The sequence below is a fragment of the Heptranchias perlo genome, chromosome 14 (genome assembly GCF_035084215.1).
Source record: "Heptranchias perlo isolate sHepPer1 chromosome 14, sHepPer1.hap1, whole genome shotgun sequence".
Classification (NCBI taxonomy): domain Eukaryota; kingdom Metazoa; phylum Chordata; class Chondrichthyes; order Hexanchiformes; family Hexanchidae; genus Heptranchias; species Heptranchias perlo.
In genome coordinates this window covers 34,268,199-34,292,694 of record NC_090338.1, presented here as the reverse complement: position 1 = coordinate 34,292,694, position 24,496 = coordinate 34,268,199, and the positions used below count along the sequence as shown (strand labels likewise).

At 38.6% G+C, this 24,496-nt stretch overlaps 1 protein-coding gene across 1 annotated transcript; it reads right to left on the bottom strand.

Moving 5' to 3' along the window:
* Positions 1 to 555: 555 nt before the first annotated feature.
* On the bottom strand, positions 556 to 24,353 carry fam114a2 (family with sequence similarity 114 member A2). Its single transcript, XM_067996239.1, has 14 exons — positions 24,104 to 24,353; positions 19,540 to 19,853; positions 19,229 to 19,328; positions 16,967 to 17,068; positions 15,376 to 15,485; positions 14,666 to 14,800; positions 12,987 to 13,145; positions 12,551 to 12,674; positions 11,703 to 11,788; positions 7,742 to 7,882; positions 5,812 to 5,951; positions 4,711 to 4,783; positions 3,965 to 4,018; positions 556 to 2,269 (listed from the first exon to the last, which is right to left on the bottom strand). Exons 2-14 carry the CDS (start codon positions 19,849 to 19,851, stop codon positions 2,168 to 2,170), a joined length of 1,638 nt encoding a protein of 545 aa, XP_067852340.1. The 5' UTR covers positions 19,852 to 19,853; positions 24,104 to 24,353; the 3' UTR covers positions 556 to 2,167.
* Between the last annotated feature and the right edge of the window lie 143 nt (positions 24,354 to 24,496).

The following is a 24,496-nucleotide window of genomic DNA, read 5'->3' as shown; positions in this document are numbered from 1 at the left end:
AAATCGAAGAACACAAAGCATGAATTTAAAACAGGGACTGAATTACATCTACGTGGCCTGGTCCAATTATCCCCTGGTTTCTAACCCTGCTTCAGCTAAAGACTGAACTTGGTTTTAACTCTGTGTGCAATGTTATCGGAGATTAGTTGGCATGTAGAAGCATATAAGTTGATGGCAAACACTGACTGCAGAATTTACTCCATTTATAACCAGTACACAACTGATTTATTCATTAACGCTCACTCATGACGTAAATGCTATATTCAGTGACTTATCTCTGAGCATTCTTTGCATATTATTACTGGGTAATGGTTAATAAACGAGATAAGCACAAACAGGTTGTCCATTTCCTGAATAAATCACAGATTACCACAAATCATCAGTAACATAAAAAACCTTTACAAAAAGACAGTTTACATAAACTTTTATTCTGCAAGTGTTGAACTTAAATAGGTTGATATGACAAAAATATTTTGAAGCAATGTATTTTTTTAAAAAAAATTCACGAAAAAAAGATTCTAGAGAGTCATGAGAAACAAGATAAAGTCAAATAAATTATAAAGTTCTGGTAGTTTTTTTTTTACAAATGAAGCCATGAGAAATGTACATCATCACTAGGTACCACAGATATTACATGAAAATGCGAATATTCATAATAAGAGAAACAGTTCTATATTCCTCTACACTCCTTGGTGACCATCAACTTCCTGAAATTGAAAATATGGTTAACTAAATACTATTTTCTCCAGATGATATTGGACCCACTTAAGGGAAGCAGCCACTTTAATTTGCGACAGCTGATGAATAGGAACCCAAATAAGTGACAGGCACTGTTGTATCCTCCAGCAGCTGGATGCATGTAGGATATTGCTGCTGGTGTGGTTGAAGTATTAACCTCACTTTAAGACAATACATTAAATAGGTGTTGCATAACTAGATAACATAGCAACAAAAGAACAGGCTTCAAAACTCAAAAGCGCTATTTTTTTTACCTGTGTGTGGGAAGAGGTAAATGACACAGCTTATGTAGCTGCTACAAATACACTTCTTTTTCTTGATTATGGGCGGATATCAACATTACTTAAGAAATAAAAAAAACCTTGCATTTATTTAGCACCTTATCATGTCTCCTGTAGGTACATACCACAAAATGCACACCTTAAACAAATATCTGTCAACGGGCCATTGCGTCTCAAGTACAGTGAATTACTTTGAAGTGTGGTAAGCAGCAAGGTCCACACACACACACACGCGCACACACGATGATTGACTAGTTTATCTTTAATGGTATTGGTTGAAGGAAGAATGTCAGCCAGGACACCGATATGGCTCCCTGCTCTTCTTCGAATAGTTCATGGGACCTTGAACTACTGAATCAGACGGATAAGACCTTAGAGAGTCACAGCTCATCTGAACGAAAAATAGACAATGTTCAGCTGGACTTCTCACAGCGCAGAATTCACTTTTAACTACATGTCAACAGTCACTTCAAAGTAATTCATTGTACGTGAACTGCTTTGAGATGTTTCTGAGATACATGATAAGAAAATATAGATGTGCATAAAACTGCATTTTGCTAAATGACCAGTGATAACTGGCACAACACAGAAAACTGGTGGCACAGTATTTCACTATAGTTTGGTCACTTCCGTATATTTTTAATTACTTTATAATCTACATATAGCAATAGCCAATAAATATTTCACACTGTAAAAATCAGTAATAATGAAAAAGAACTTTTGCTATGTATAGCTATTATTTTATACTGGGTATTAAAAAATAAATTTAGAAGCAATTAATTACGAGGAACATGAAGCTTTCTATGACTCAAAGACAAAAGGTCGGATTTTAAGAAAATCTTAGCATCAGAATCACATGCTAGACATGAATATCTGAATATTGTAGTACATTCTGGCAGAAATGGGACCGAAAAGAGAAAACAAACATCTTATATATTTTTACATGCATCCATGAAGCATCTAGGTTTTTATTTTGAGCAGAGACATTTTCCTGCGCTCTATCAAACTCCATCTCTCATCAGAATCCATGTCTAAATGAGCCCCCGATTGCTGCAAAATGCATTCCAACATAATCCACATTTGCAGATAAATTTTTGGCATAAAATTCACAAAAAGTTTTAATATCAAAGACAAGAAAATTAAACCAGTCAGTGTCCTGTGGTGTCTGAGCAAGTCTGGATATGAGAGATTTGAAGAACTGGAAGCAGGAGCTGGAATGCATCCTGAATGTAGGTTGCACTGTTGGAAGCCTGGAAGAGAAGTTTAAATACATTACAAAATGCTGCAGGCTAGATTTGTCTTTGGTCAAGAAAAATTACATTCAGATATTCACAAGCATGACAGTAGAGGGATAAACAGGTGCATGTTGCAATCTTGCCTCTTCATCTGAATTACAGGATGAATTTTACTAATGCAGTGGGTGCTGGGATCTCAGAGCCTTTACTGAATGCCAGCAGACCTTGTTTTTTTTCTTCTACATTTTCTTTTATCGACAAACCAGAGTGAAGGACCAAGACTAATAATGAGGGACACTCCAGGTTGTAGGAGATAAGAAACACAGAGGAAGGCAAGAACTGGCAGAGTTCTGTGGTGCTAGAACAGCATTTCACCCAGCCCTCAGTGGCTTTTAGTATTTGGTCCCATGAGTAATTTGATCTTTTCCTCTATGCTCTCAATGGCTGGCTCACATACCAGCTCACGAAGCAGCAGATGCACATTGCAGGTTTTCATCGGGTGAGGTGCAAAAGATGCACATCATTTAGTAATCTATGGATTGTTAAAAAACAAATTTGAAAAACAGTGAAAACAGAAGTGCAATGGGCCACTGGCCGACTATAGATGTTTTTTGATTTACCCGTGCATTTTGTGGCATATTTCTCAAGGAAATTGGGTCCACTGGCAAATTGCATAATTTTCCAATATTCTTTATGGTATCCAATTTACAAATGCTGTATACATGAGCCTTGATGTAGAAATCAAATACATTTACAAACTGCTACATAATGTACTCGAAATATTTCTGTAATGAAGTCTAACAGCACTTCACTAAACCAGCCTCGTCATCTTTTAGAGTATAAGAGCTGCCAATTTAGTTTTAACAGAAAAACGTGCATTTATAAAGGTCATCATGCCCTTAGGATGTCCTACAGCACTTCATATCCAAAGCATTTCTTTTGAAGTGTAAACATTGTTATGCAGGCAAACGTGGCAGCGGATTTGTGCAGAGTATGATCTTCCAAACAATAAATAAGATGAAATGACCAATCTATTTTTGCTGCTGTCCATACAGAGAGATATTGAGCTAAAATTTGTTCTCCCAGCTAGATTTTCTATGAAACAGATTAATGATCTTCAATAGGAGCAAATAATTAGTTTGACTGTTTAATTGGATTTCAAGTAAATGATCATGTAGAAAGAAGAACGAACTTTTATCTATATAGCACCTTTCACATTCTCTGGTCTTTCCCAAGTGCTTCACAGCCAATTAATTACTTTTGAAGTGAAGTGTAATTACTGTTATTATGTAGGCAGCCAATTTACATACAAGGACCTGTAAACAGCAATGAGATAAATGACCAGTTACTTTGTCTCGTCTTTGGTGGTGTTGGTTAAGGGATAAATTTTAGCCATGACTCTCCTGCTTCAAATAATGCCATAGAATCTTTTTCCTCCATCTGAAGGAGCAGGTGGGGCCTTAATTTAACGTCTCACCTGAAAGATGGCAACTCCAACAATGTAGCACTCCCTCAGTACTGCATTGATGTCATCTTAGATTATGTGCTTAGGTCCTGGAGTATGGCTTAATTCCACAATCTCCTGATTCAGAGGCAAGTGTGCCAGCATGGAGCCAATCTGACACTTATGTAGTGAGATTTTGGCTCATGTATGATGAATATAACCAGTTACAGTTTGTAAATTAATCTCACAGATTAGATAAAATTTACCTCCAAAAATACTCCAGTAATTAATGGATTAAGAACCTCTACCTTCTCTTTAGCCTGTAAAGAAAACAATGAAAGGTATTTTATACAGGTATATTCATTCACAGAAACTTCAATGAAAAATAGTGGAAGGAAAGAGAGTATAAACTTATTGAATAAAGAGAAGAAAACTAAGCCATGGCCAAGAAACAGGAAGAATATATAATTCACCTCATTCAACTGAGAGGGAAGAGCAATTCTGATCACAGGCTTCTTTATCACTGCTGAGGAGTGAATCAGGCGCATGTGCAGCAGCGTCAGATGAACATTTAGTTTTTTCTCCCTTCTCCAAGTTAGGAAGCTGCTATAATGAAGCTCACCTAACAAAACATCCCAAATACGATAAGCTGACAGTCCCACAAAATGTAACATACAGCCATCTATTTAGGATGTCAGAGTTACACAGAATTTTACAGCACTGAAACAGGCCATTTGGCACAACAGGTCTATATCTGTGTTTATCCTCCACACGAGTCTTCTCCCACCTTACATCATCTCACCCCATCAACATATCCTTCTCTTCCTTTCTCCCTCATATACTTATCTAGCTTCCCCTTAAATGCATCTATGCTATTCACATCAACCACTCCATGTGCTAGCGAATTCCACATTCTCACCATTGTAATCTCAATGCTACAGCACCAGCCGCTTTAACAGATTTTATAACTCTATATAAAGTTCTGCATCAGAAGAAAAACTCAGTTTCTTACCCCTATTGTTGTCAAACAGGAGGTAAATTGTTTAGAAAGAGCAGCCACTTCCTTACATAATACAACAGTCACTCTGTAAAAGGAAACTGAAATTAGGAAAAAACGTTCAACAATTTTTAAAAAATAAATATGTCCTTGAAATTTCCCAGGTTGTTCTTTCCTCTTCCTGCCCCCGACAAAGTCTTTTATCTCATTACATTATCATTCAATTGGGAGAGAAGGATAATCCAACATGAGATAATTCTCAATCTCAGCGCAGCCAATCAATAAAAGAGGAGGGTCAGGGGAAGAGAAAAGATGGGCAGTATCAGTTTCCCTTCCACTCACACAAGATAGAATGCACTATTGTGATGCACTCCATCAAGAACTGATTACATTTACCAGACGGATCCAAGTATATAGCAGCCCCACTGTACTGGATAAACCATGATCAGGTAGACAAATTAGTATCCCAGGTTGCCTCAAAAAGCACTTGGTCATTCGTAAGACTAGAAAGCTATGCTAAAATTACAACATTTTTAAAGATAAAGTTCTGTGCTGAATGCCATTTATGGTTTTAGTGTCCTTTCTATAATTTGATGCCCAAAACTGCATATAGTACTCTTAAGTGGCTAAACCATCTCCTTGTAAAAGTTTATCACAGCTTCTTTACTTTTTATGCCCCTATTTATAAAACCTAAAATGTTATTGGATTTTGGAATGGCTTTATCTTCTTGACCCTTGTACGGTTTTATGGAGGTGAAATTTGTGTTGGATGAATGGAAGGGGGCAAAGAATTGGCATCCCATTTTATGCCCATGATTTTCTTTTCCACTGCCTTCAATGGAAAACAAAATCAGGTGGTGTGTATAATGGGCTGCCAATTCACTATCACCCGTTTTGTGCTATCGCCCAAAACCAATTTTCACCCGTTATGTATTTGTATCCCCAGGTCATTCTGTTCCTCCACATGCAGTACTGCATCTAGTGACATAACCGGGAATGAAGCTCACAATATTCCACTCTGAAGTACATGTACTTCCACTCGAACTAGCAGACCACTGTTAAAATTCCCAAGCAAGCCTCCTCTGGCCATTGTAGGAATGGTTTAAAATGTCATACTTAGAAAGTGTTTTGGCACGGTCCAGTGCCCCTACATCTTGGTCCGGACTGTGAAGGATTAGTTCTGCTACTTTATGGAATTGTTCAATGGATCGAGCAGTGAGTTCCGCCAGGCTCCTGATAGCAGACGTATGGATATTCTGTGAAGTACACAGAGACAAATGATCATATTAAATTTTGAGGTTAGAACAAGCAGTGTACTGCCCTTGCCCCTCAATCAATTCATATATTTAAAATCAAGAATTGCAGTTAAGCCAGAGTTCAGCTTACTTATTGAGTAATGAGGTTTTATGAAAAACCTAATGCCATTTTCTGAGATTCTGATTACAAACCTTTGTCTTCCCTGTTGAATACCACACACTAGGTGATGGGAAAAGTACAAATCACATATGAAAATACAATACATGTTTACAAGGTGCATAATTAGTTTCTTTGCCATACAAGAATGTTACACATTGGTGGGTGTGTGTGCAAAGGATGGCTCAGTATTAAAAGAACCATTATGAATGTGCTGGCCAGAGATAGATGGAGCAAACATGCTTATTTACAAAGGAATAACATCATCTGGTGCATGTTTGCTTAATATATTTCTAAACTTTTTTGTGATCAAGACAATGCATTGTACAGAGTTGCTTAGACAGGCAACTCATTATCAACTGTGGTGACCCAACATTTTTCTTGTTAAAAATTTTCAAATACTTGATGCATTAGTAAACTGCTGATTCACAAGCTATTTAGCAAGTCTGTTTAAGCCAGCAATTGTATTATTTACTAACTAGTTGATGTCCTCTGGCATTGCTCCTGCACAAGCTTTTTTTTAAAAAAACGAATTCAATAGACCGTAGTAACCAACAACCGACTGGCCATGTGCATAAATTGAGTCCCAGGCTTGAACAGGCCAAAATCTTGAACTCAGTAAATAAATTTGGTTATAACTTGATTTTTCTTTTTAAATGATTTCAACTACTTCAACTGACTTAGTTAAACTTTTGGTTACCATCTTTGACTGGTTAGTCATTTGAACTTAAACTTTCAATTGGTGTAGATGTGTGCTTGCTGCCTTCGTTTTTTGTCGATTACAGCTAATGACACAAAGTAGCTCATAGCAAGAGTAGTATATCAGGTTATTATGCAGCATCACTATTTTCCATCTCCTAAGCTGGAATACTCAGCCAATTTAATACTTGGCTTCATATAGCAAGCTGTGACAGATGGATTTGAGTCACTAGCAGCCCAGCTTATAAACTGTTTTCTTATACAAAGACTTATTTAGTGATGTTTTAACAAAATTCTGCTGCGAAAGCAATCTGCCATTGTTGCCTTATGTGCCAAATTAGCAATTGCTAAAAGCTAATATTTTACTGTATTTCTCTAAGGAAGTGGAATAGTCTCAGTTGTCGTCTCCCTGTGACTTTTATCAATACCATTCTACGATATGTTAACAGAAGGTATGATTTGAGAGAGGCAATCGTGATTCTATCACGAATGCCTTCTCCTGCTCTGTTCTCTTTACCTCTCCAGTCATCATCACCTTTGAAATGGAGCTAAACAGTTTGGCAAAGATCTACGAAACTCTGCTTGCTGAAACGGTGGAGCTGAAACGACGGGCAGCCACATTATCGTCTAACAGGAAGTCGAGTGACCAACTGATGGAGCTGCTGCAGTAAACAGCACATTTAAACCTAGAAATGACTGTTGGTGATATTAGCAGATTTTACATATTTGTAAAGCATTCCTTTGCCTCCTATTTTAGCAGAAGTGTTAACTCATTTAAAAGAAATAGGCTAATGCCAATGTTAAAATAGGGGCTATAGCAATGACATATTAACATGTTAAACATTTGCTTGTCATGTTACTGGAAAGTAATTTCTAAGCTTTAACCACTATTGGAGACCCAGTTCGCAAGGAATGACAATGCAGGTTCCATTACCTCAACTGAAAATTTCTGATCTTTGCTAAAGTCATCAGACACATCCTGTTCTTTCTTCTCTGGATCATTTGACATCTCTTCTTTTTGTGCAGGCGAGATAGAGTTTACTTCAGTTATACAATCATATGCGTTCTTTCTGGACTGAAACAGACACAAGTCTTCGATCATTCAGCGCACCAAAAAAATTACAAAAACTGTTCACAGGTGAAGCAAATCATTGAGGCAGGGTAGAAAGACCTGGTGTGCCTATGTTATAGCTGACCTGAGTGCTTGATGCCTAAAATGGGAAACTATTCTATTCCTTTGAACCAGAAGTAACCAAAACTGCATTGATTATTCTTTGGATCATTCAATGGTTCATTTCTTTTTAAAACAAAAACACAATATTGCAGATGTTATACAATACTTAGGGACCTTTAAATCAGTTTTTACCAATTCCCACCAATATTTTTTTTTGGGTGATGAATTGGTAAACGACTGAATTCCTCCCGAAATTGAGAACAAAAGCCCTTAAAATTTCCCATTGTTTTCTTACCAAAAATTAAGTCCACAGATACATGCTCATTGCGTCCATAATGTCAGGACACACATCGAAGAGCCTTGGTAATGATTACAGCAATGTTATTAACAGAATGTATACACTGCATATGATGATCCAAATATACCATTCATAGCACATACTGAAAAATTAAGTTTTAGCATCAACCATTTTATAATTCAAAAATATTTGTATTTACAGTACTACAGTGCTGGTGTGCCACTTCAAACATTAATTTTAGCAGTCGACATTTTGCAGGACACAGTTCTTTCACAAATACCATTAATGTATTTTATTGCTAAAATAAAGTGAGAATATTTTATGAGCACAGTATCAAAGTATGGTACAGTGCAGGAGGTCATTCAGCCCATTGTGCCTGTGACGGCTCTTTGAAAGAGCTATCCAATTAGTTCTATTCCCCTGCTCCCTCCCCATAGCCCTGTAAATTTTTTCCCTTCAAGTATTTATCCAATTACCTTTTGAAAGTTACTATTTGAAGCTGTTCCCACCACCCTTTCCGGCAGTTCATTCCAGATCATAACAACTCGCTGTGTAAATTTTTTTTTCCTAATGTCGCCTCTGGATCTTTTGCCAATCACCTTAAATCTGTGTCCTCTGGTTACCAACCCTTCTGCCACTAGGAACAGTTTCTCCTTATTTACTCTATCAAAACCCTTCATGATTTTGAACATCTCCATCAAATCTCATCTTAGCCTTTTCTGCTCTAAGAAAAACAACCCTAGATTGTCCAGTCTCTCCAAATACTGAAGTCCCTCATCCCTGGTACCATTCTAGTAAACTTCTTCTGCAACCCTCTCTAAGGCCTTATCATCCTTCCTAAAGTGTGGTGCCCAGAATTGAACACAATACTCCAGCCGAAGCCTAGCCAGTGTTTTATAAAGGTTTAGCATAACGTCCTTGCTTTGGTACTCTTATGCCTCTATTAATAAAGCCAAGGATCCCATATTCTTTTTTTAACACCCTTCTCAACTCGTCCTGCCACCTTCAAAGATTTGTGTACATACACCCCCAGGGCCCTCTCTGTTCCTGCACCCCCTTTAACATTGCACCATTTAGTTTATATTGCCTCTCCCCAGTCTTCCTACCAAAATGCATCACTTCATGTTAATTGTATCCAAGTGATTTATATCAATTAGTGTTAACTGTATTCAGGTGGTGTGTAGCAATTGGGGCTCTCTTGTATCCATATATAAGAGAGCTTATCTAGGTTGTGGTAGGTCTAATGTGGAGTTTTGTGAATAAGGGCTTGGAAGCAACTGAAGTCCAGGCTCTAGTATTCTATCCCTCCCCCCAGGCCATCCAGCTTATAACACTTCACACTTCTTTGCAGTAAATTTCATGTCCATTTCACCAGTCCACGTCCTCCTGAATTATTATCCTCCTGTTATTATCCTTCACATTGTTTACTACATTTCCGAGTTTTGTGTCATCCGCAAACTTTGAAATTGTACCCTGTATACCCAAGTCCAGGTCATTGATATATATCAAAGAGCTGTGGTCCTAATACTGACCCTTGGGGACCACCACTGTATACTTCCCTCCAGTCTAAAAATCAACCGTCCACCGCTACTCTCTGCTTTCTGTATTTTGTATCCACACAGCCACTGTCCCTTTAATCCCATGAGCTTTAATTTTGCTAACAAGTCTATAATGTGGTACTTTATCAAACGCCTTTTGAAAGTCCATATACACAACAGTAACCGCACTACCCTCATCAACCCTCTCCGTTACTTCATCAGAGACTTACATTACATATATATAAAAAAAGTGTGAACTACATTACAGTGTGAACTGTGTAATTATTGGTTGTCATTTAACTTAACTGTACATTGTTAGTCCCTTACTGTTTTCTTGGTGTTTCGTGATGTTCAAAATGAAAACTGATTTTCTCTGAATTTACCCAGCTTTTCGGGGTCTAACCCCCACCACCCCCCGCCAATTTTCTGCCAGTTTTTGATGCTAAAATAAAAACAAAAACAAAAATACCTGAAAAGTCCAGCTTTTTAAACCAGCAATAAAGATTGAATTTAAAGGCTCTTAACAATAGTGCTAGGATTGAAAGGTATTTCCACTTTTAAACTCCAAAATGGGGATAATTTGACTGAATTTAACAAGTGATTTTGTTCAAAATGTTTCTACTTTCTTGGTGTTGAAATAAACAGTATGGAAAAACAGAAAAAGTTCCAGTGAAAAAAGCAAATTAATTTCATTTATGTTTCAAACAATATAATGAAAATTTTTGAAGCGATTGCTTTTTAGTACAATTCATTTTCCAGCCTGACAATCGTCACATTATTGGACATAGGGGAAGATGACCTCTATGGCATAATAATAAACACTATGGCTAAGACATCTGAAAGAGGTTTCGTAACTTTTTTTTTAAAAAAGCATATTTTTAATGCTTACTTTTTCAATGTTTAAAGCTACTCAATTATAACCTTTAACAAAAAAAAACTTTGATGCTGCAAAGCTGATTCTAATGAATGGTCTACGCTTGATTTTTCCGTTCTCGGACCTGCCGAGTGTTTACTGCGTTTTCTTGTTTTATTTTTGTGATTTTCGTTTTCTAATGGTTTTAAAATATTCTTAGCAATTTAAAAAAATGATGTTGATAAAACAGATTTATAGAATCATAGCATTTTACAATATAGAAATAGGCCATTTGGTTCATTGTGTTTGGTGACAGCTCTTTGTAAGTGATAGTCACTTGGTCCCTTTACCCTGCCCTTTAAAGTTTTATTTTTCAAATTTTGCCCACTTCCTTTTTTAAAACCATAACGATTTCTGCTTCCACCACTGTTTCTGATAGGGCAGTCCATGAACTAACAACTCTGCACAAAAAAATTCTCCTAACCTCTCTCTTCGTTCTTCTGGTGATATTAAATTTATGTCTTCCAGTTACTGACTCGCAAGCCAGTAGAAATATTTTTCCCTATTTACCTAAAACTCTTGATAATTTTGAACACCCCATCAGGTCTTAATCTTGGTAACAAGGTTAGCTTCCTAACAGACAAAAACTGGAGTTTTCAATATCCAGGATTTCTTTAGGCTTTCAAAGGCACCCTAAACTTAATAGCCATTCTCCACAAATAGTTACAAGCGAAGAGCACATTCTGTAAGCAGCACATAGGCAAGAAAAGCACATTTGTTCTTAAAAGCACAATGCAAAATACCATATTGAAAACGCCAGCAATAGTATACTAAATTGACATGGAAATGGTTACTTGGTATGTTCAGCTTGTTAACTGATTAAGACCACTATGCTTTGTGTACACTGGAAACATGGCTATTATTGAAATGCCCCCCACCCCACAAAAGAATTCAAGAAACCGCATTTTGTGAAAAAGTAGCCTGATGAAATTAAATGGTTTCAGTGACGCAATCATATCAATGTAGACTTACTTTACCCAGTTTGTCAGACGTTGCAGCTATATTCAGCTCGGATAACAACTCAGACAGTTCTTGCACAAACTCAGACCCATCATCCCCTGTAAAGCCAATCAAAGGATTTGTCAGAAGTGGCGAACCTTTTGCTTTAATTTATTCTTGGGCAACACTGGCATGACAGTATTTATTGCCCATCCCAACTTGCTCTGAGGGCATAAGAGTCAACACATTAAGTGGCATTAAGATTGTGGGACTCGAGTCACATGTATGCCAGACCTGATAGGGGTGGCAGGTCCTTCCTTGAAAGACACTAGTCAACCAGTTGGGTTTTTACGACAATCCAGCAGCTTTCAAGGTCATGTTTTCTGATGCCAGCCCACAAATTACTAGATTTACTGAATTCAGTTTCACAACTTGCCATGGTGTGATGTGAACTCATAACCTCTGGGTTGCTAGTCCAGTACCATAACCACCAAGCAACTACACCCTAATATTGATCTCAGCATTACTCTAATAATACTGCAGTTCTTCTCATCATGAAGTCCATAAGCAGTCTCTTCTACAATTCCCCTGTTGGTCAATCTGTGTAAGAGGGAGTTATATTTTTATTATTTACTTTAAAAAGAAATGTAAAGCTAGTAATCGATTTATAACGCAATGGAAAGTTAAAATGGCTTCTGATATTTAAGAGTGAAAGGCTATTAAAAACGTTAAATACAGAAAAACACCCAATTCCATTGACCTATTACAAACTACTGTTGAAAGGTTATGAAGGAGCTGATAAGGACCATATGGTCACTTAGTGAATGATAAGCTGAACTCATAGAAAAAACTATATACAAAGCATTTTTTTTTAGTTTCACCTTTGTTGTCCTCTTCCTCCTCCTCATCAAATTCAACCAAAGAAAAGGCCTCTTTAACGGCTGCCAACTCCTCCTTCAATTTCTCCACATCTTCTCCAGACAGAGCATTCAGTACTGATTTAACCTACAGAATGTAATGAACAGCCACATATATATTTAGAGGACATTAAAGTAAGTATGAAGGTATGACATATACCAGAATAAGCTACATTTACTATATACAGCATGAGCTAGAACATATAAAACTGAGATTAATTTAATAATAAGCATCACAAAATATACCAATATTACATATCTGAATGATCCATATTTCTAATAAAGTACAATTCTCTATAAGTTAGGAATTTGTGTGCACAGATTTAAAGCAAATTTCTGGCAACGAACACTGAACAAACATGCAAAAAGTATAAGCTGGGTTTCCTTGTTCATTATTTACCTTTACTTCACTTTCATTGGACAAAATCTCCAAAGCTTCCAGATGGGACAGTCCTTGAAACTCATCAAACAACATTCCATAATGAGCCTTCTTTTCTGTATCCACAGAAACCTCATCAGCTGTTTGCTGTTCTTCTCTTTCTTTTGCCTCTCGCAGAATCTGCACACAGAGAAAATAATCACTTTCAGGATTATCTACTATTCAGGAAAGTGGATAGCACTGGCGTTTGGAACACTATCATTTCATGTGTCTTACCTGTGTTCCAATTTGGCTTAAGAGATAGAGGAGAAAAATTCTCATAAGAAAGCCATAAATAAGATGATTTTGATGGATTTCTACCTAATTGCCCGTAGGCTTAAGAATCCATCTTAAATCTGCTTAGAATTCAACAATTGAGCATTCCAATAAACAATTTAACACTGAGTTCTCAAAGCACTTGGAATTTAGTAACTTACCACTATAATAGCGTCCATCCAGGAAAGAAGTGCCAAAAGTAAAATATATCATTTAAATTTTAAAATATCAAAATGGTGGTATTTGTCATCAGTTTCACTAATATAATGTGAATATTGGGAAGGGCTGTCAATTACAAAAAAAAAAGTTCAATATACAACCTTCTGACAGCAAGGTTAGCACTTTAAAAGACATAGCCAGTTCCTGGGTCATGACTGCAAACAAAGGCATAGTGCTTTCCTCAGTGTCCCCCAACAACCCCTTCCCACTGTTCCCATCATCCAAGGATACTCCTACCAGTACTCCCACACCCAGTGTTCCCACTCCCACCAGCACCATACCAGTTCTCCCACAAATCAAGATCACCTCTGACCATTGCCATACCCAGCCCCACTTCCCACTACACAACCCCCAGGACTCCAATTCCCCTCTCACTGCTACAAAATCCTCAGATCACCCTCCCCAATACTCCCACGCCCTTCATTTGCTCCTTTCAGAAACTACCACTCCCTCCAGCTCTTCTCATAACTCTAGACCACCCCCTCAACACTACTAAACCATATCACCACTCCCTCTTTAGTATCACCACCTTCCTACCTGCAACCTAGAACAGCTTCCTTACCATCTTACTTCTAAAAAAGATAGATCATAAATTTTAGTACATATCTTAACATAATACATGGCTACTGATTTATGATTTCTACAAACATGTGGGCATAATCACACAATTTGAACTCAAAAATACAGTGAACACTCCCATAATACTTAGTAATAAAAACAATATTTCACTTATTCAGTCCCATAATTCAGTGGCCCTGGTAATATATTGTATGTTGCAAAGCATAAAAGAACATATTCTCCAACTCACTACGAGCAACGCCACAGGAGATCCACTAAATACAAAAAGGGGCCTTTTGGGGAGTTGTCAGACGGCCTCAGTAACTGCAATAGACTAGTTTGGAAACTTGATTTTACAAACGTATCATTCAGGAAACTGTTACACTCCAGCACAAACTATTGCAATGCAGTTTTCATGGCACTACAAATATGACCGCTGGCATTATAATGTCATTGCAGCACCAGTCATATCATTGTGCATCTGCTTATAAACAGTAAACACAATGGTTCTTCAAGGCAATCAGAAATTGCCGTGCAAGTGACACGTTCCGACACTGATAAGAAACATCAATGGTTTTATTTTAGTCACTGCGAAGTTTAGAGAGTACCTGAGACAATGTTGTAGTCCTGTACATTAGTCCTTTTGTCTTCTTGAATCCAGGATCCCCTTCTGCGATAACATCCATGGTCTTTTTACCAATAAACTCAAGTGCATCCAAACCACCACTTAGTACTGTTTTCCCCTGAAAATAAAGTGATCAATATTTATATTTATCTGTGGACTGTGTACAGAAAAGGTTTGATTGAACACTTTCATTGAACATGAAGGTCAAAGTGTCAGTATGGTTGCAGTTTTAAAGCTTTGGATAGCTTATACTGCAGAATGCAAAGTTCATTTGCCTACCTAGTTAATACATTTATAACAAAATGGTATTTTGAAATTTCAAAACATATCCTTGATAATTATACAAGCACGAGGTTCTAATATTCTCCTGAACATTTTTAGATATTTGAGTGACCATTATGCATATATTTTGAACTTTAAAGTGTAATGCAAGACAGTCATGATATTAAAGCACAGAAAGCTTCTGAATATGAAAATCAACTTAGAGATGTGGGAGCAGTTTAGTTAAAACCAGAATTCAGAGAAACAGAATATTAGACATGTGGTGGGAAGAAAGGAAAACACTGAACTGTACTGATTAAGTTATGATTCAGTCCTCCCTAAACAAATTAAAATGATCCAAATACAGTATTAAATATCAACCACAATTATAAAGGTCATTAACCATCATTTTAATAAAAGACGCATACTCACAGTGCTCTGAACTGCACTAGTGATGGTAGAAAACATCTCAAATGCTCCACTGGTTGGGGAGGAGATCCCGCTCTCTGCTTTAGGGCTGTTCTCAGAGTTCTCTAAGTCTGCTGTTTTCCAAAAAGAAGCAAACATGTCTGCAGCTCATAGAATTATTTATTCAAATCAAATAAACCACACATCATGTAATGACATTTATGGAAAGCCATAAGCGTACTCCAAGGCGGCCTTCGAGACACACGACAACGCAAAATCATCGAGCAGAAATTGAAAGCCAAGTTCCGCACCCATGAGGACGGCCTCAACCGGGATCTTGGGTTCATGTCACGCTACACGTTACCCCACCAACGAACAAATTTTATCTGTTTTTAATATAACGGGTCAGTTGCTGTCTTTTCTATGTTTCTACCTCTCTATCTCTGTTTTTTTTTGGTGATTTGTATATTCGGAGACCTTGCAGGTAACACCTGTCTGTCTGCACACTGATTGCCTTGGCAACGGGCAGTTGAAAAAAACTGTCTGTAATCACCAAGCATTGTTCTGTGATTTATAAATGCGATTTCATTTCGAGGATTTCATTTCCAACAACGTTCACCTGAGGAAGGAGGAAGCCTCCGAAAGCTTGTGAATTTAAAATAAAATTGCTGGACTATAACTTGGTGTTGTAAAATTGTTTACAATTTATGGAAAGAACTTTGAATTCTTGATAACAACAACTTGCTTTTATATAGTGCCTTTCCGACTTTCTACCTCTCCACCTTTAAGACCCTCCTTAAAACCTACTTTTGGTTACCTGTCCTAATATTTCCTAAACAAAAGCAAAATACTGCAGATGCTAGCAATCAGGTCAGGCAGCTTCTGTGGAGAGAGAAACAACTTTGTCTCTCTCTCCACAGATGCTGCCTGACCAGCTGAGTGTTTCCAGCAATTTCTGGTTTTATTTCTAATATCTCCTTACGTGGCTCGGTGTCAAATTCTGTTTGATAACACTCCTGTGAAGTGCCTTGGGAGATTTTAATACATTAAAGGTGCTATATAAATGCAAGTTGTTGTTGTCTTTAATCTAGTAAAACATCCCAAGACACTTCACAGGACCGAAATCAGACAAAGAAATTAGTATATAATTTTAACATGTTTACCAGTCAGTTTGTTACCAAACAGTACATTTTTATATTTATTTTTGTGAACACGTCATTTCTGGCCTTCAGAGTCACAAAGGTGATCAGGTTCAGCTCGCATGACCCCAACATTACCGTAAGGACTCACATGAAAAATAGTTGCTTCGGCAAGGTACCAAGATGACCACAGCCCATGAAACCATTTCCCAACAATAAGTCAATAACTTTATACTAGAAGAGGGAAGACATAAAGGTTCATTATCACTGTACAGCATAAACAGAATTCACAATAAGGTGGGATACAAGATTATTCTCATTAAGTGGCAGACCGTCATGATTTACTTTATTTACAGATTCTATCTTAACGTTCCCTATAGCATCTTCATCTTTATCCCTGACCCTATCACAGGTTTAATCATTTATAGAGGCTAACTTTTCAGAAATCAGAGGTATCTCTATTGTCAAGTCATCACCTTCGTCTCCGTCACTCATTTTCACTTCTGCTGAAACTTCTACAGGGTTGGGAATTCCAAGAGAGGACTCAGCTTTTTCAATCACATGGGAAATCCCATGACCTGCAGAAATAAAAATAAAACACAACAAGAAGTTGTAAGAATAAATTAACAAAGCAGGCAATTCAGTGTCGCCAAACTGATGTGATAAATATCTCATTAATAATCGCCAACGGAAGCCAAATTACATGGGGTGGGAGTTCTGTTTTGCTTTGCAACCATAAACATCCCAATTTATCCGGATTTTGTTTGTTTTGGATAAACTAAATGCTCTTGACGTCGGTAAGTTCTACTGTAGAATTTGGGGTGACAAATCAAAAACTGCCGTCAACCCATCTTCTTCCTGCAACTGCCCCACTCTTCCACTTAGTTTCAGTTGCACTTACTTTCCATTCACCATATTAAAATGTTGCCAACTTGAAATAGGTCTTTCAAACCCAGTGAAACCACAGGACTCTATTCAGAATTACAGCTAACTGCACAACCAACTGGATTACTGGATTCTACAAAAACTAATAAGCAACATCAAGATCAAGGACAGGATGAGTTATAGCTTGGAAAAGGAACAAACCCATTGGTTGAAACAGGAACTTCAAAATGAAGAAATCTTTAACTCTGGGCCTTCATTATGCAACAACTATAAGCAAATAGAAATGTAAAAAGCTACGATTCCTTCAGCAGAAGAAATAATTACCCAGCCACTGTGTAATTTACATAGAATTTACAGCACAGAAACAGGACATTCGGCCCAACTGGTCGACGTCATTGGGTATGCTCCACACGAGCTTCCTCCTACCCCTCATCATCTAACCCTATCAACATATCCTTCTATTGCTTTCTTCCTAGTGATTATCTGGCTTCCTCTTAAATGCATCTATGCTATTCGCCTCAACTACTCCTTGTGGTAGGGTTTTCCACCTTCTTACAACTCTTTGGGTAAAGAAGTTTCTCTTGAATTCCCTGTTGGATTTATTGATGACTGTCTCTTATTTATGGCCCCTAGTTTTAGTGGAACTAAAACTAGGGGCCATAAATAAGAGACAGTCCCTAGTGGAATAAGCCCCTAGTGGAAACATTTTCTCTACATCTATCCCATCAAACCCCTTCATGATTTATTCTATAAGTTCACCCCTTAGCCTTCTCTTTTCTGGAGAAGAGTCTCAACCTGTTGAGCCTTTCCTGATAGGTATAACCTCTCAGTTCTGGTATCATCCTTATAAATCTTTTTTGCACCCTTCTCCAGTGTCTCTACATCCTTTTTATAATAGAGACCAGAACTGTGCACAGTACTCCAAGCATTGTCTAACCAAGGTTCAATGCACGTTAAACATAACTTCTCTGCTTTTCAATTCTATCCCTCTAGAAACGAACTACAGTGCTTTGTTTGCTTTTTAAAAAAATGGTCTTACTAACTTGTGTGGTTACTTTTAGTGATTTGTGTATCTGTACCCCCAGATCCCTTTGCTCCTCTTATTTTCCAAGCCGTATGTGGCCTCCTTATTCTTCCTACCAAAATGTAACACCTCACACTTATCTATATTGAAATTCATTTGCCAATGACACGTCCCTTCTGCAAGTTTATTAATGTCCTCTTGTATTTTGTTGCAATCTTCCTCAGTATTAACTATACCACCCCAATTTCTGGAAAGAATAATTGTTTAGGAACAGTGCGAAGTTTAGAAATGCTCTGAGTATTAAATACAAATGGGACTGCGCTACATAAAATATAAAAATAGAATAAGGAACAAATTTATTGCAGTATAGGTTTAAAATTCAAATTCTTTGAAACTTTAATAAAATAGAAATTATGTGGGGCAGTTTTTTAAAAAATTTGTACAATAGGTTTACACACTTTCTCAAGTCATGGTTTGACAAGAGTACATGCTATAAAACACATTTCACAATAGTTGCAGGTTCATGCAATGAGAGCCATGCATATCATACATCATAATATTCTAATAGTTTTAACTTAGGAACATAGGAATAGGAGTGGGCCATTCAGCCCCTCAAACCACCTCCACCATTCAATTAGATCATGGCTGATCTGTACCTCAACTCCATTTACCTGTCGTAGCTCCATATCCCATACCTTCATCTAACAAAAACAAAACTTACAATGTACTCTATCTTTAATGCAGCTGCTTCACTTATGAAATGAAGCAGTAAACGAGCTTTGAATGATAAACTGTTTAATATATTTCTGCAGAGCACCAGTGAACTCACCAACAGATGCAACAGTGGCTGTTGCTGTAGAAAGCAATGACTTTCCCCAATTTCCCCAGTAACCCCAGCTTCCTGCCTCTTGACCAGAGACCTCTTGCGCCTGTAAAAGAGATCAACCAGGGTTTCTGTGGTTATTGAAACACTTAACAATATTTCACATTCTTAGACAGGTACTTGAAGACTAATGTATACAGCTAAGTTCTGGCAATACAAGTAAGGTAATACTGAAGCACTATCAAGCACAGATCAAGCCAAGATTTGTAAGATAATTTAAAATAATCATGAATACAAGAACCTCTAATATTGCTTACCTTGTCAGCAACCCCTAAGGGTTGTTGTTCAGTTAACCCAGGCTGGCTGGATCCCTTTGATTCTGGTCTCTTTCTCGTCATGCTGCTTGACTCCCTCCCTTTATTTGCACTGCTTTCAGGTATGCTATCAGCAGACCCACAGCCCTCATTTTCGACATTGCCAAGTTCGGTCTCAGAGTGCTGTACTAATTCAATATCTTGTTTACAGTTTTTTCCCCTATCTGCTCCAACACTGAAAGAACTGCCTTCCGCAACTACAGATTCTTTATTCACAGGTACCTCAGTAGTCCCAGTACCTTCCAGTTCTGACATACCTGTAAATGAATGAAATCCGTTAATAACAATCAGTTGTGGTTGTTAATAAATTTAAATCACAGTAGTATTTTAAATCACCGAGGGTATAAAAGAATACAGAACTTGAAGTTGATTTTACTCATTGCAAAATAATCAGGGCAGATCTTCGAACAAAAAGCATGACTGTTACTTACATATTTTATAACAAATTTTCATAAACAATAGGTAGAGTTCTTCAGTCTGTTTTTTTTTAAATTTCCTAGAATGTTTTTTTCATAACTGAATCCTTGTGAAAAAGGGAACAATGTACTTTCAAAGGGAAAAAAATCAAAATAAGAGGGGACTTACAATAACCAAGGAAAAACTTTTACACACTTGGCCTCTTTTATTGGTTTTACAATTTATTGTTTTTGATCAAATGAGGCCATATGGGTTGAGCTAACAAACAAAAAAGGGGCAGTCACACTGCTGGGAGTGTACTATAGATCCCCAGTCAGAGGGAGATAGAAGAGCAAATATGTAGGCAAATTTCTGAGAAGTGCAAAAACAATAGGGCAGTAATAGTAGGGGATTTCAGCTACCCTAATGTTAACTGGGATACAATCAGTGCAAAAGGTATAGAGGACGCAGAATTCTTAAACTGCATTCAGGAGAACTTTTTTAGCCAGTACGTAGCATGCCCAACAAGAGGGGGGAGGGGGACAGTTCTGGATTTAGTTTTAGGGAATGATGCTGGGCAGGTGGAAGGAGTATCAGTGGGAGAGCATTAGTGATCATAATTCAGTTAGATTTAGCATAGTTATGGAAAAGGACAGAAATAGAACAGGAGTAAAAGTTCTAAATTGGAGAAAGGCCAATTGTACTAAGCTGAGAAGTGATTTAGCAAAAGTGAACTGGAAACAGCTACTTGAAGATAAATTAGCATGACAGCACTGGGAGGCATTCAAGGGGGAGATTCAAGGGGTTCAGAGCAAATATGTTCCCACAAAGAAAAAGGGTGGGACTGCTAAATCTAGAGCCTCCTGGATGACAAGGAGCATACAGGGAAAAGTTCCCAAAAAAGGGAAGCTTATGTCAGACACCAAGAGCTGAATACTGCAGAAAGCCTAGAGGAGTATAGAAAGTGCAGGGGTGAAATTAAAAAGGAAATTAGGAAAGCAAAGACAGGGCATGAAAAAATACTGGCAAATAAAATTAAGGAAAACCCAAAAATGTTTTATAAATATATAGAGAGCAAGAGGATAGCTAAGGAAAGAGTTGGGCCTATTAGAAACCAAAAAGGTAACCTATGTGTGGAGGCGGAAGATTGGGTATGGTTCTTAATGAATACTTTGCATCCGTCTTCAGAAAAGAGGGGGACGATGCAGAGATTGTAGTTAAGGAGGAGGAGTGTGAAATATTAGATGGGATGAACATAGTGAGAAAGGAAGTAGTAAGGGGTTTAGCATCTTTGAAAGTAGATAAATCACCAGGCCTGGATGAAATGTATCCCGGGCTGCTAAGAGAAGCAAGGGAGGAAATAGCGGAGGCTCTGACCATCATTTTCCAATCCACCCTGGCTACAGGCGTGGTGCCGGAGGATTGAAGGACTGCAAACGTTGTACCGTTGTTTAAAAAGGGAGAACGAGATAGACCGAGTAATTATAGGCCAGTCAGACTAATCAGTGGTGGGCAAATTATTGGAATCGATTCTGAGACACACTGTAAATCGTCATTTAGAAAGGCACTGGTTAATCAAGGACAGTCAGCATGGGAAGGTCGTGTATGACTAACTTGATTGAATTTTTCGAGCAGGTAACAAGGAGGGTCGATGAGGGTAACGCATTTGATGTGGTGTACATGGATTTTAGCAAGGCTTTTGACAAGGTCCCACATGGCAGACTGGTCAAAAAAGTAAAAGCCCATGGGATCCAAGGGAAAGTGGCTAGTTGGATTCAAAATTGGCTCAGTGGCAGGAAGCAAAGGGTAATGGTTGGCGGTGTTTTTGCGACTGGAAGGCTGTTTCCAGTGGGGTCCCGCAAGGCTCAGTACTAGGTCCCTTGCTTTTTATGGTATATATTAATGATTTGGACCTGATTGTGGGGGGGCTTGATCAAGAAGTTTGCAGGTGATACAAAAATTGGCCGCGTGGTTGATATTGAGGAGGAAAGCTGTAGACTGCAGGAAGATATCAATGGACTGGGCAAGTGGGCAGAAAAGTCGCAAATGGAATTCAATCCAGAGAAGTGTGAGGTAATGCATTTGGGGAAGGCAAACAAGGCAAGGGAGTATGCAATAAATGGGAGGATACTGAGAGGTGTAGAGGAACAAAGGGACCTTGGAGTGCATGTCCACAGATCCCTGAAGGTAGCAGGACAGGTAGCTCAGGTGATTAAAAAGACATATGGGATACGTTCCTTTATTAGCCGAGGCATAGAATATAACAGCACAGAGCTTATGCTTAGAACTGTATAAAACATTGGTTCGGTCAGAGCTTGAGTACTGCGTACAGATCTGGTCACCACATTACAGGAAAGATGTGATTGCACTGGAGAGGGTACAGAGATTTACGAGGATGTTGCCAGGGATGGAGAATTTTAACTATGAGGAAAGATCGGATAGGCTGGGGTTGTTTTCTTTGGAATAAAGGAGGCTGAGAGGAGATTCAATTGAGGTACATAAAATTATGACTGGACAAGATAGGGAAGACCTATTTCCCTTAGCATGGTGGTCAGTGACCAGGGGGGATAGATTTAAAGTAATTAGTAGAAGGATTAGATGGGAGCTGAGGAGAAATTTTTTCACCAAGCGGGTGGTAGGGGTCTGGAACTCACTGCCTGAAAGGATGGCAGAGACAGAAACCCTCAACTCATTTAAAAAGTACCTGGATGTGCACTTGAAGTGCTGTAACCTACAGGGCTACGGACCAAGTGCTGGAAAGTGGGATTAAGCTGGTAGCTCTTTTTCGGCCAGCACGGACAAAGGGCCGAATGGCCTCCTTCTGTGCTATAATTTTCTATGATTAATAATTGAAAAATCGAGAAATTTATTGGTGAAAATCAGTTAAAATTGAAAATACAGGTGTCAACAAGCAATCACATCCTTCCAAAAGCTAAATGACAGTTTCCCTCCAAGTTAAATGAAATGATTAACATAGTATTTCAGGGCAGTGCAAAACTGCTAAGTTTCTTGTCGATTTTGTTGGAGGCTTATCAAGCATTTGACTAAACTAAAATCAATCTTTACTTCAAAAAAACTTACATGTCAAATGCTCCACATTATTGTTCCATAGCATGTGCAACAACTTGCATTAATTTATTGAGCATCTTAAATTAATGCAAGGTTATGAGGGAGACTGGAAACTTCATTAAAGAGTTGAGTTTTGAGAAGATTTTCGAAGGACAGCAGGAGATGCAGAGAGGTTTAGAGTGGGTATTTATAAGAGTAGGACCCAGGCGTTTGAAGACTCTACCGATGGCTGGGCAAAGGGCCGAGAGGTTGTACAAAATGTCAGGGGAACGGAGAGTGTGGGGGGTGGGGCGCGGACGGTTGGGGTAAAAATATATATATTTTTTTACACAGGTGATTGTGAGGCTGTGGAATGCACTACTGAAGTTAGTGATTGAAGCAGGTCAGCATTTAAGTCACATTTCACGGTCCAGAACATATGATCAAAATAAACATGATCAAACCAGCAACTAAGATTTAAAATTGTATTAAATATTATCAGGCGCCACCGCTTCTTGTCCTCGTAAAAAGGAGCCTACACTGCAGTAAATGGGCTGAAAGATCCGCAGACTTTCTGCTCCCTCAAAAGCAAAATACTGCGGATGCTAGAAATCTGAAATAAAAACAGAAAATGCTGGAGAAGCTCAGCGAGTGAGGCAGCATCTGTGGAGAAAGAAACCAGAGTTAACGTTTCAGGTCGAAGACCTTTAGTCAGAACTGGGAGGTGTTAAAAAAAAGTTACTCCCTGTTCCCCTGACAGCCATTAATGACAAGTCGCCACTTCTCGGGCAGTCGGACTTTCACCGCAATTAATCGGTTCCATCCCGCCAGAGCCCGGCACCTGGCGCCTCACAGAAACAGCCCACGGAGCGGTGACAGACCCGCTTCTTCAGTTCATTCCCACACAGAACAACACCTTCTGACCGCGCACAGTCCTGCGGGTGACAGCCGCACCTTCCGGACGGCGGCCCGGCCCCAACTGACCGACCGACCGACCAACCACCCCGGCTCACCTGGAGCTCTCCCACTTCAGATTCCTCACAACCGCAGCCACGTCACTCACCTTTCACCCGAGGAAGTAGTAAACCGCGTTCAGCCGCCCGCGCCTCGCTCGACAATCCTCTTTACGTATGCGTCTAGGTTTACACTTGTCCTTTCATGGGAGACGTTGAAGTGGATCGTAAAAAAATATACGTCTATGTTTTTTAAAAATCTTAAGCCACTGTAAATATGTTTCCGTTCAGATTTAGGGAGCTCGGTGTGCAATAAAGACTGGAAGAAGTCCGCCGTTAGGTCTCCATAGCGCCTCCCTGTGGAAGGACAGAGAAAGGAGGGTAACCGGTGTTCAGTGCGCATGCTCTTCACAGTGCCCTCTGTGGTGGAGTAAACAGGAGTCAGTGCGCATGCTCTTCACAGTGCCCTCTGTGGTGGAGTAAACAGGAGTCAGTGCGCATGC

What these genes read in the sequence shown, in the direction of transcription:
- fam114a2 (XM_067996239.1), bottom strand. Translation starts at nt 19,851, where the DNA reads ATGTCAGAACTGGAAGGTACTGGGACTACTGAGGTACCTGTGAATAAA. An exon ending in GGAGGAAGAGGACAACAAAG is followed by an intron (nt 11,789 to 12,550) that starts GTGAAACTAAAA and finishes TTGGCTTTACAG; the next exon opens with GGGATGATGGGTCTGAGTTT. An exon ending in CCTGTTTGACAACAATAGGG is followed by an intron (nt 4,019 to 4,710) that starts GTAAGAAACTGA and finishes TTTTCTTTACAG; the next exon opens with GCTAAAGAGAAGGTAGAGGT.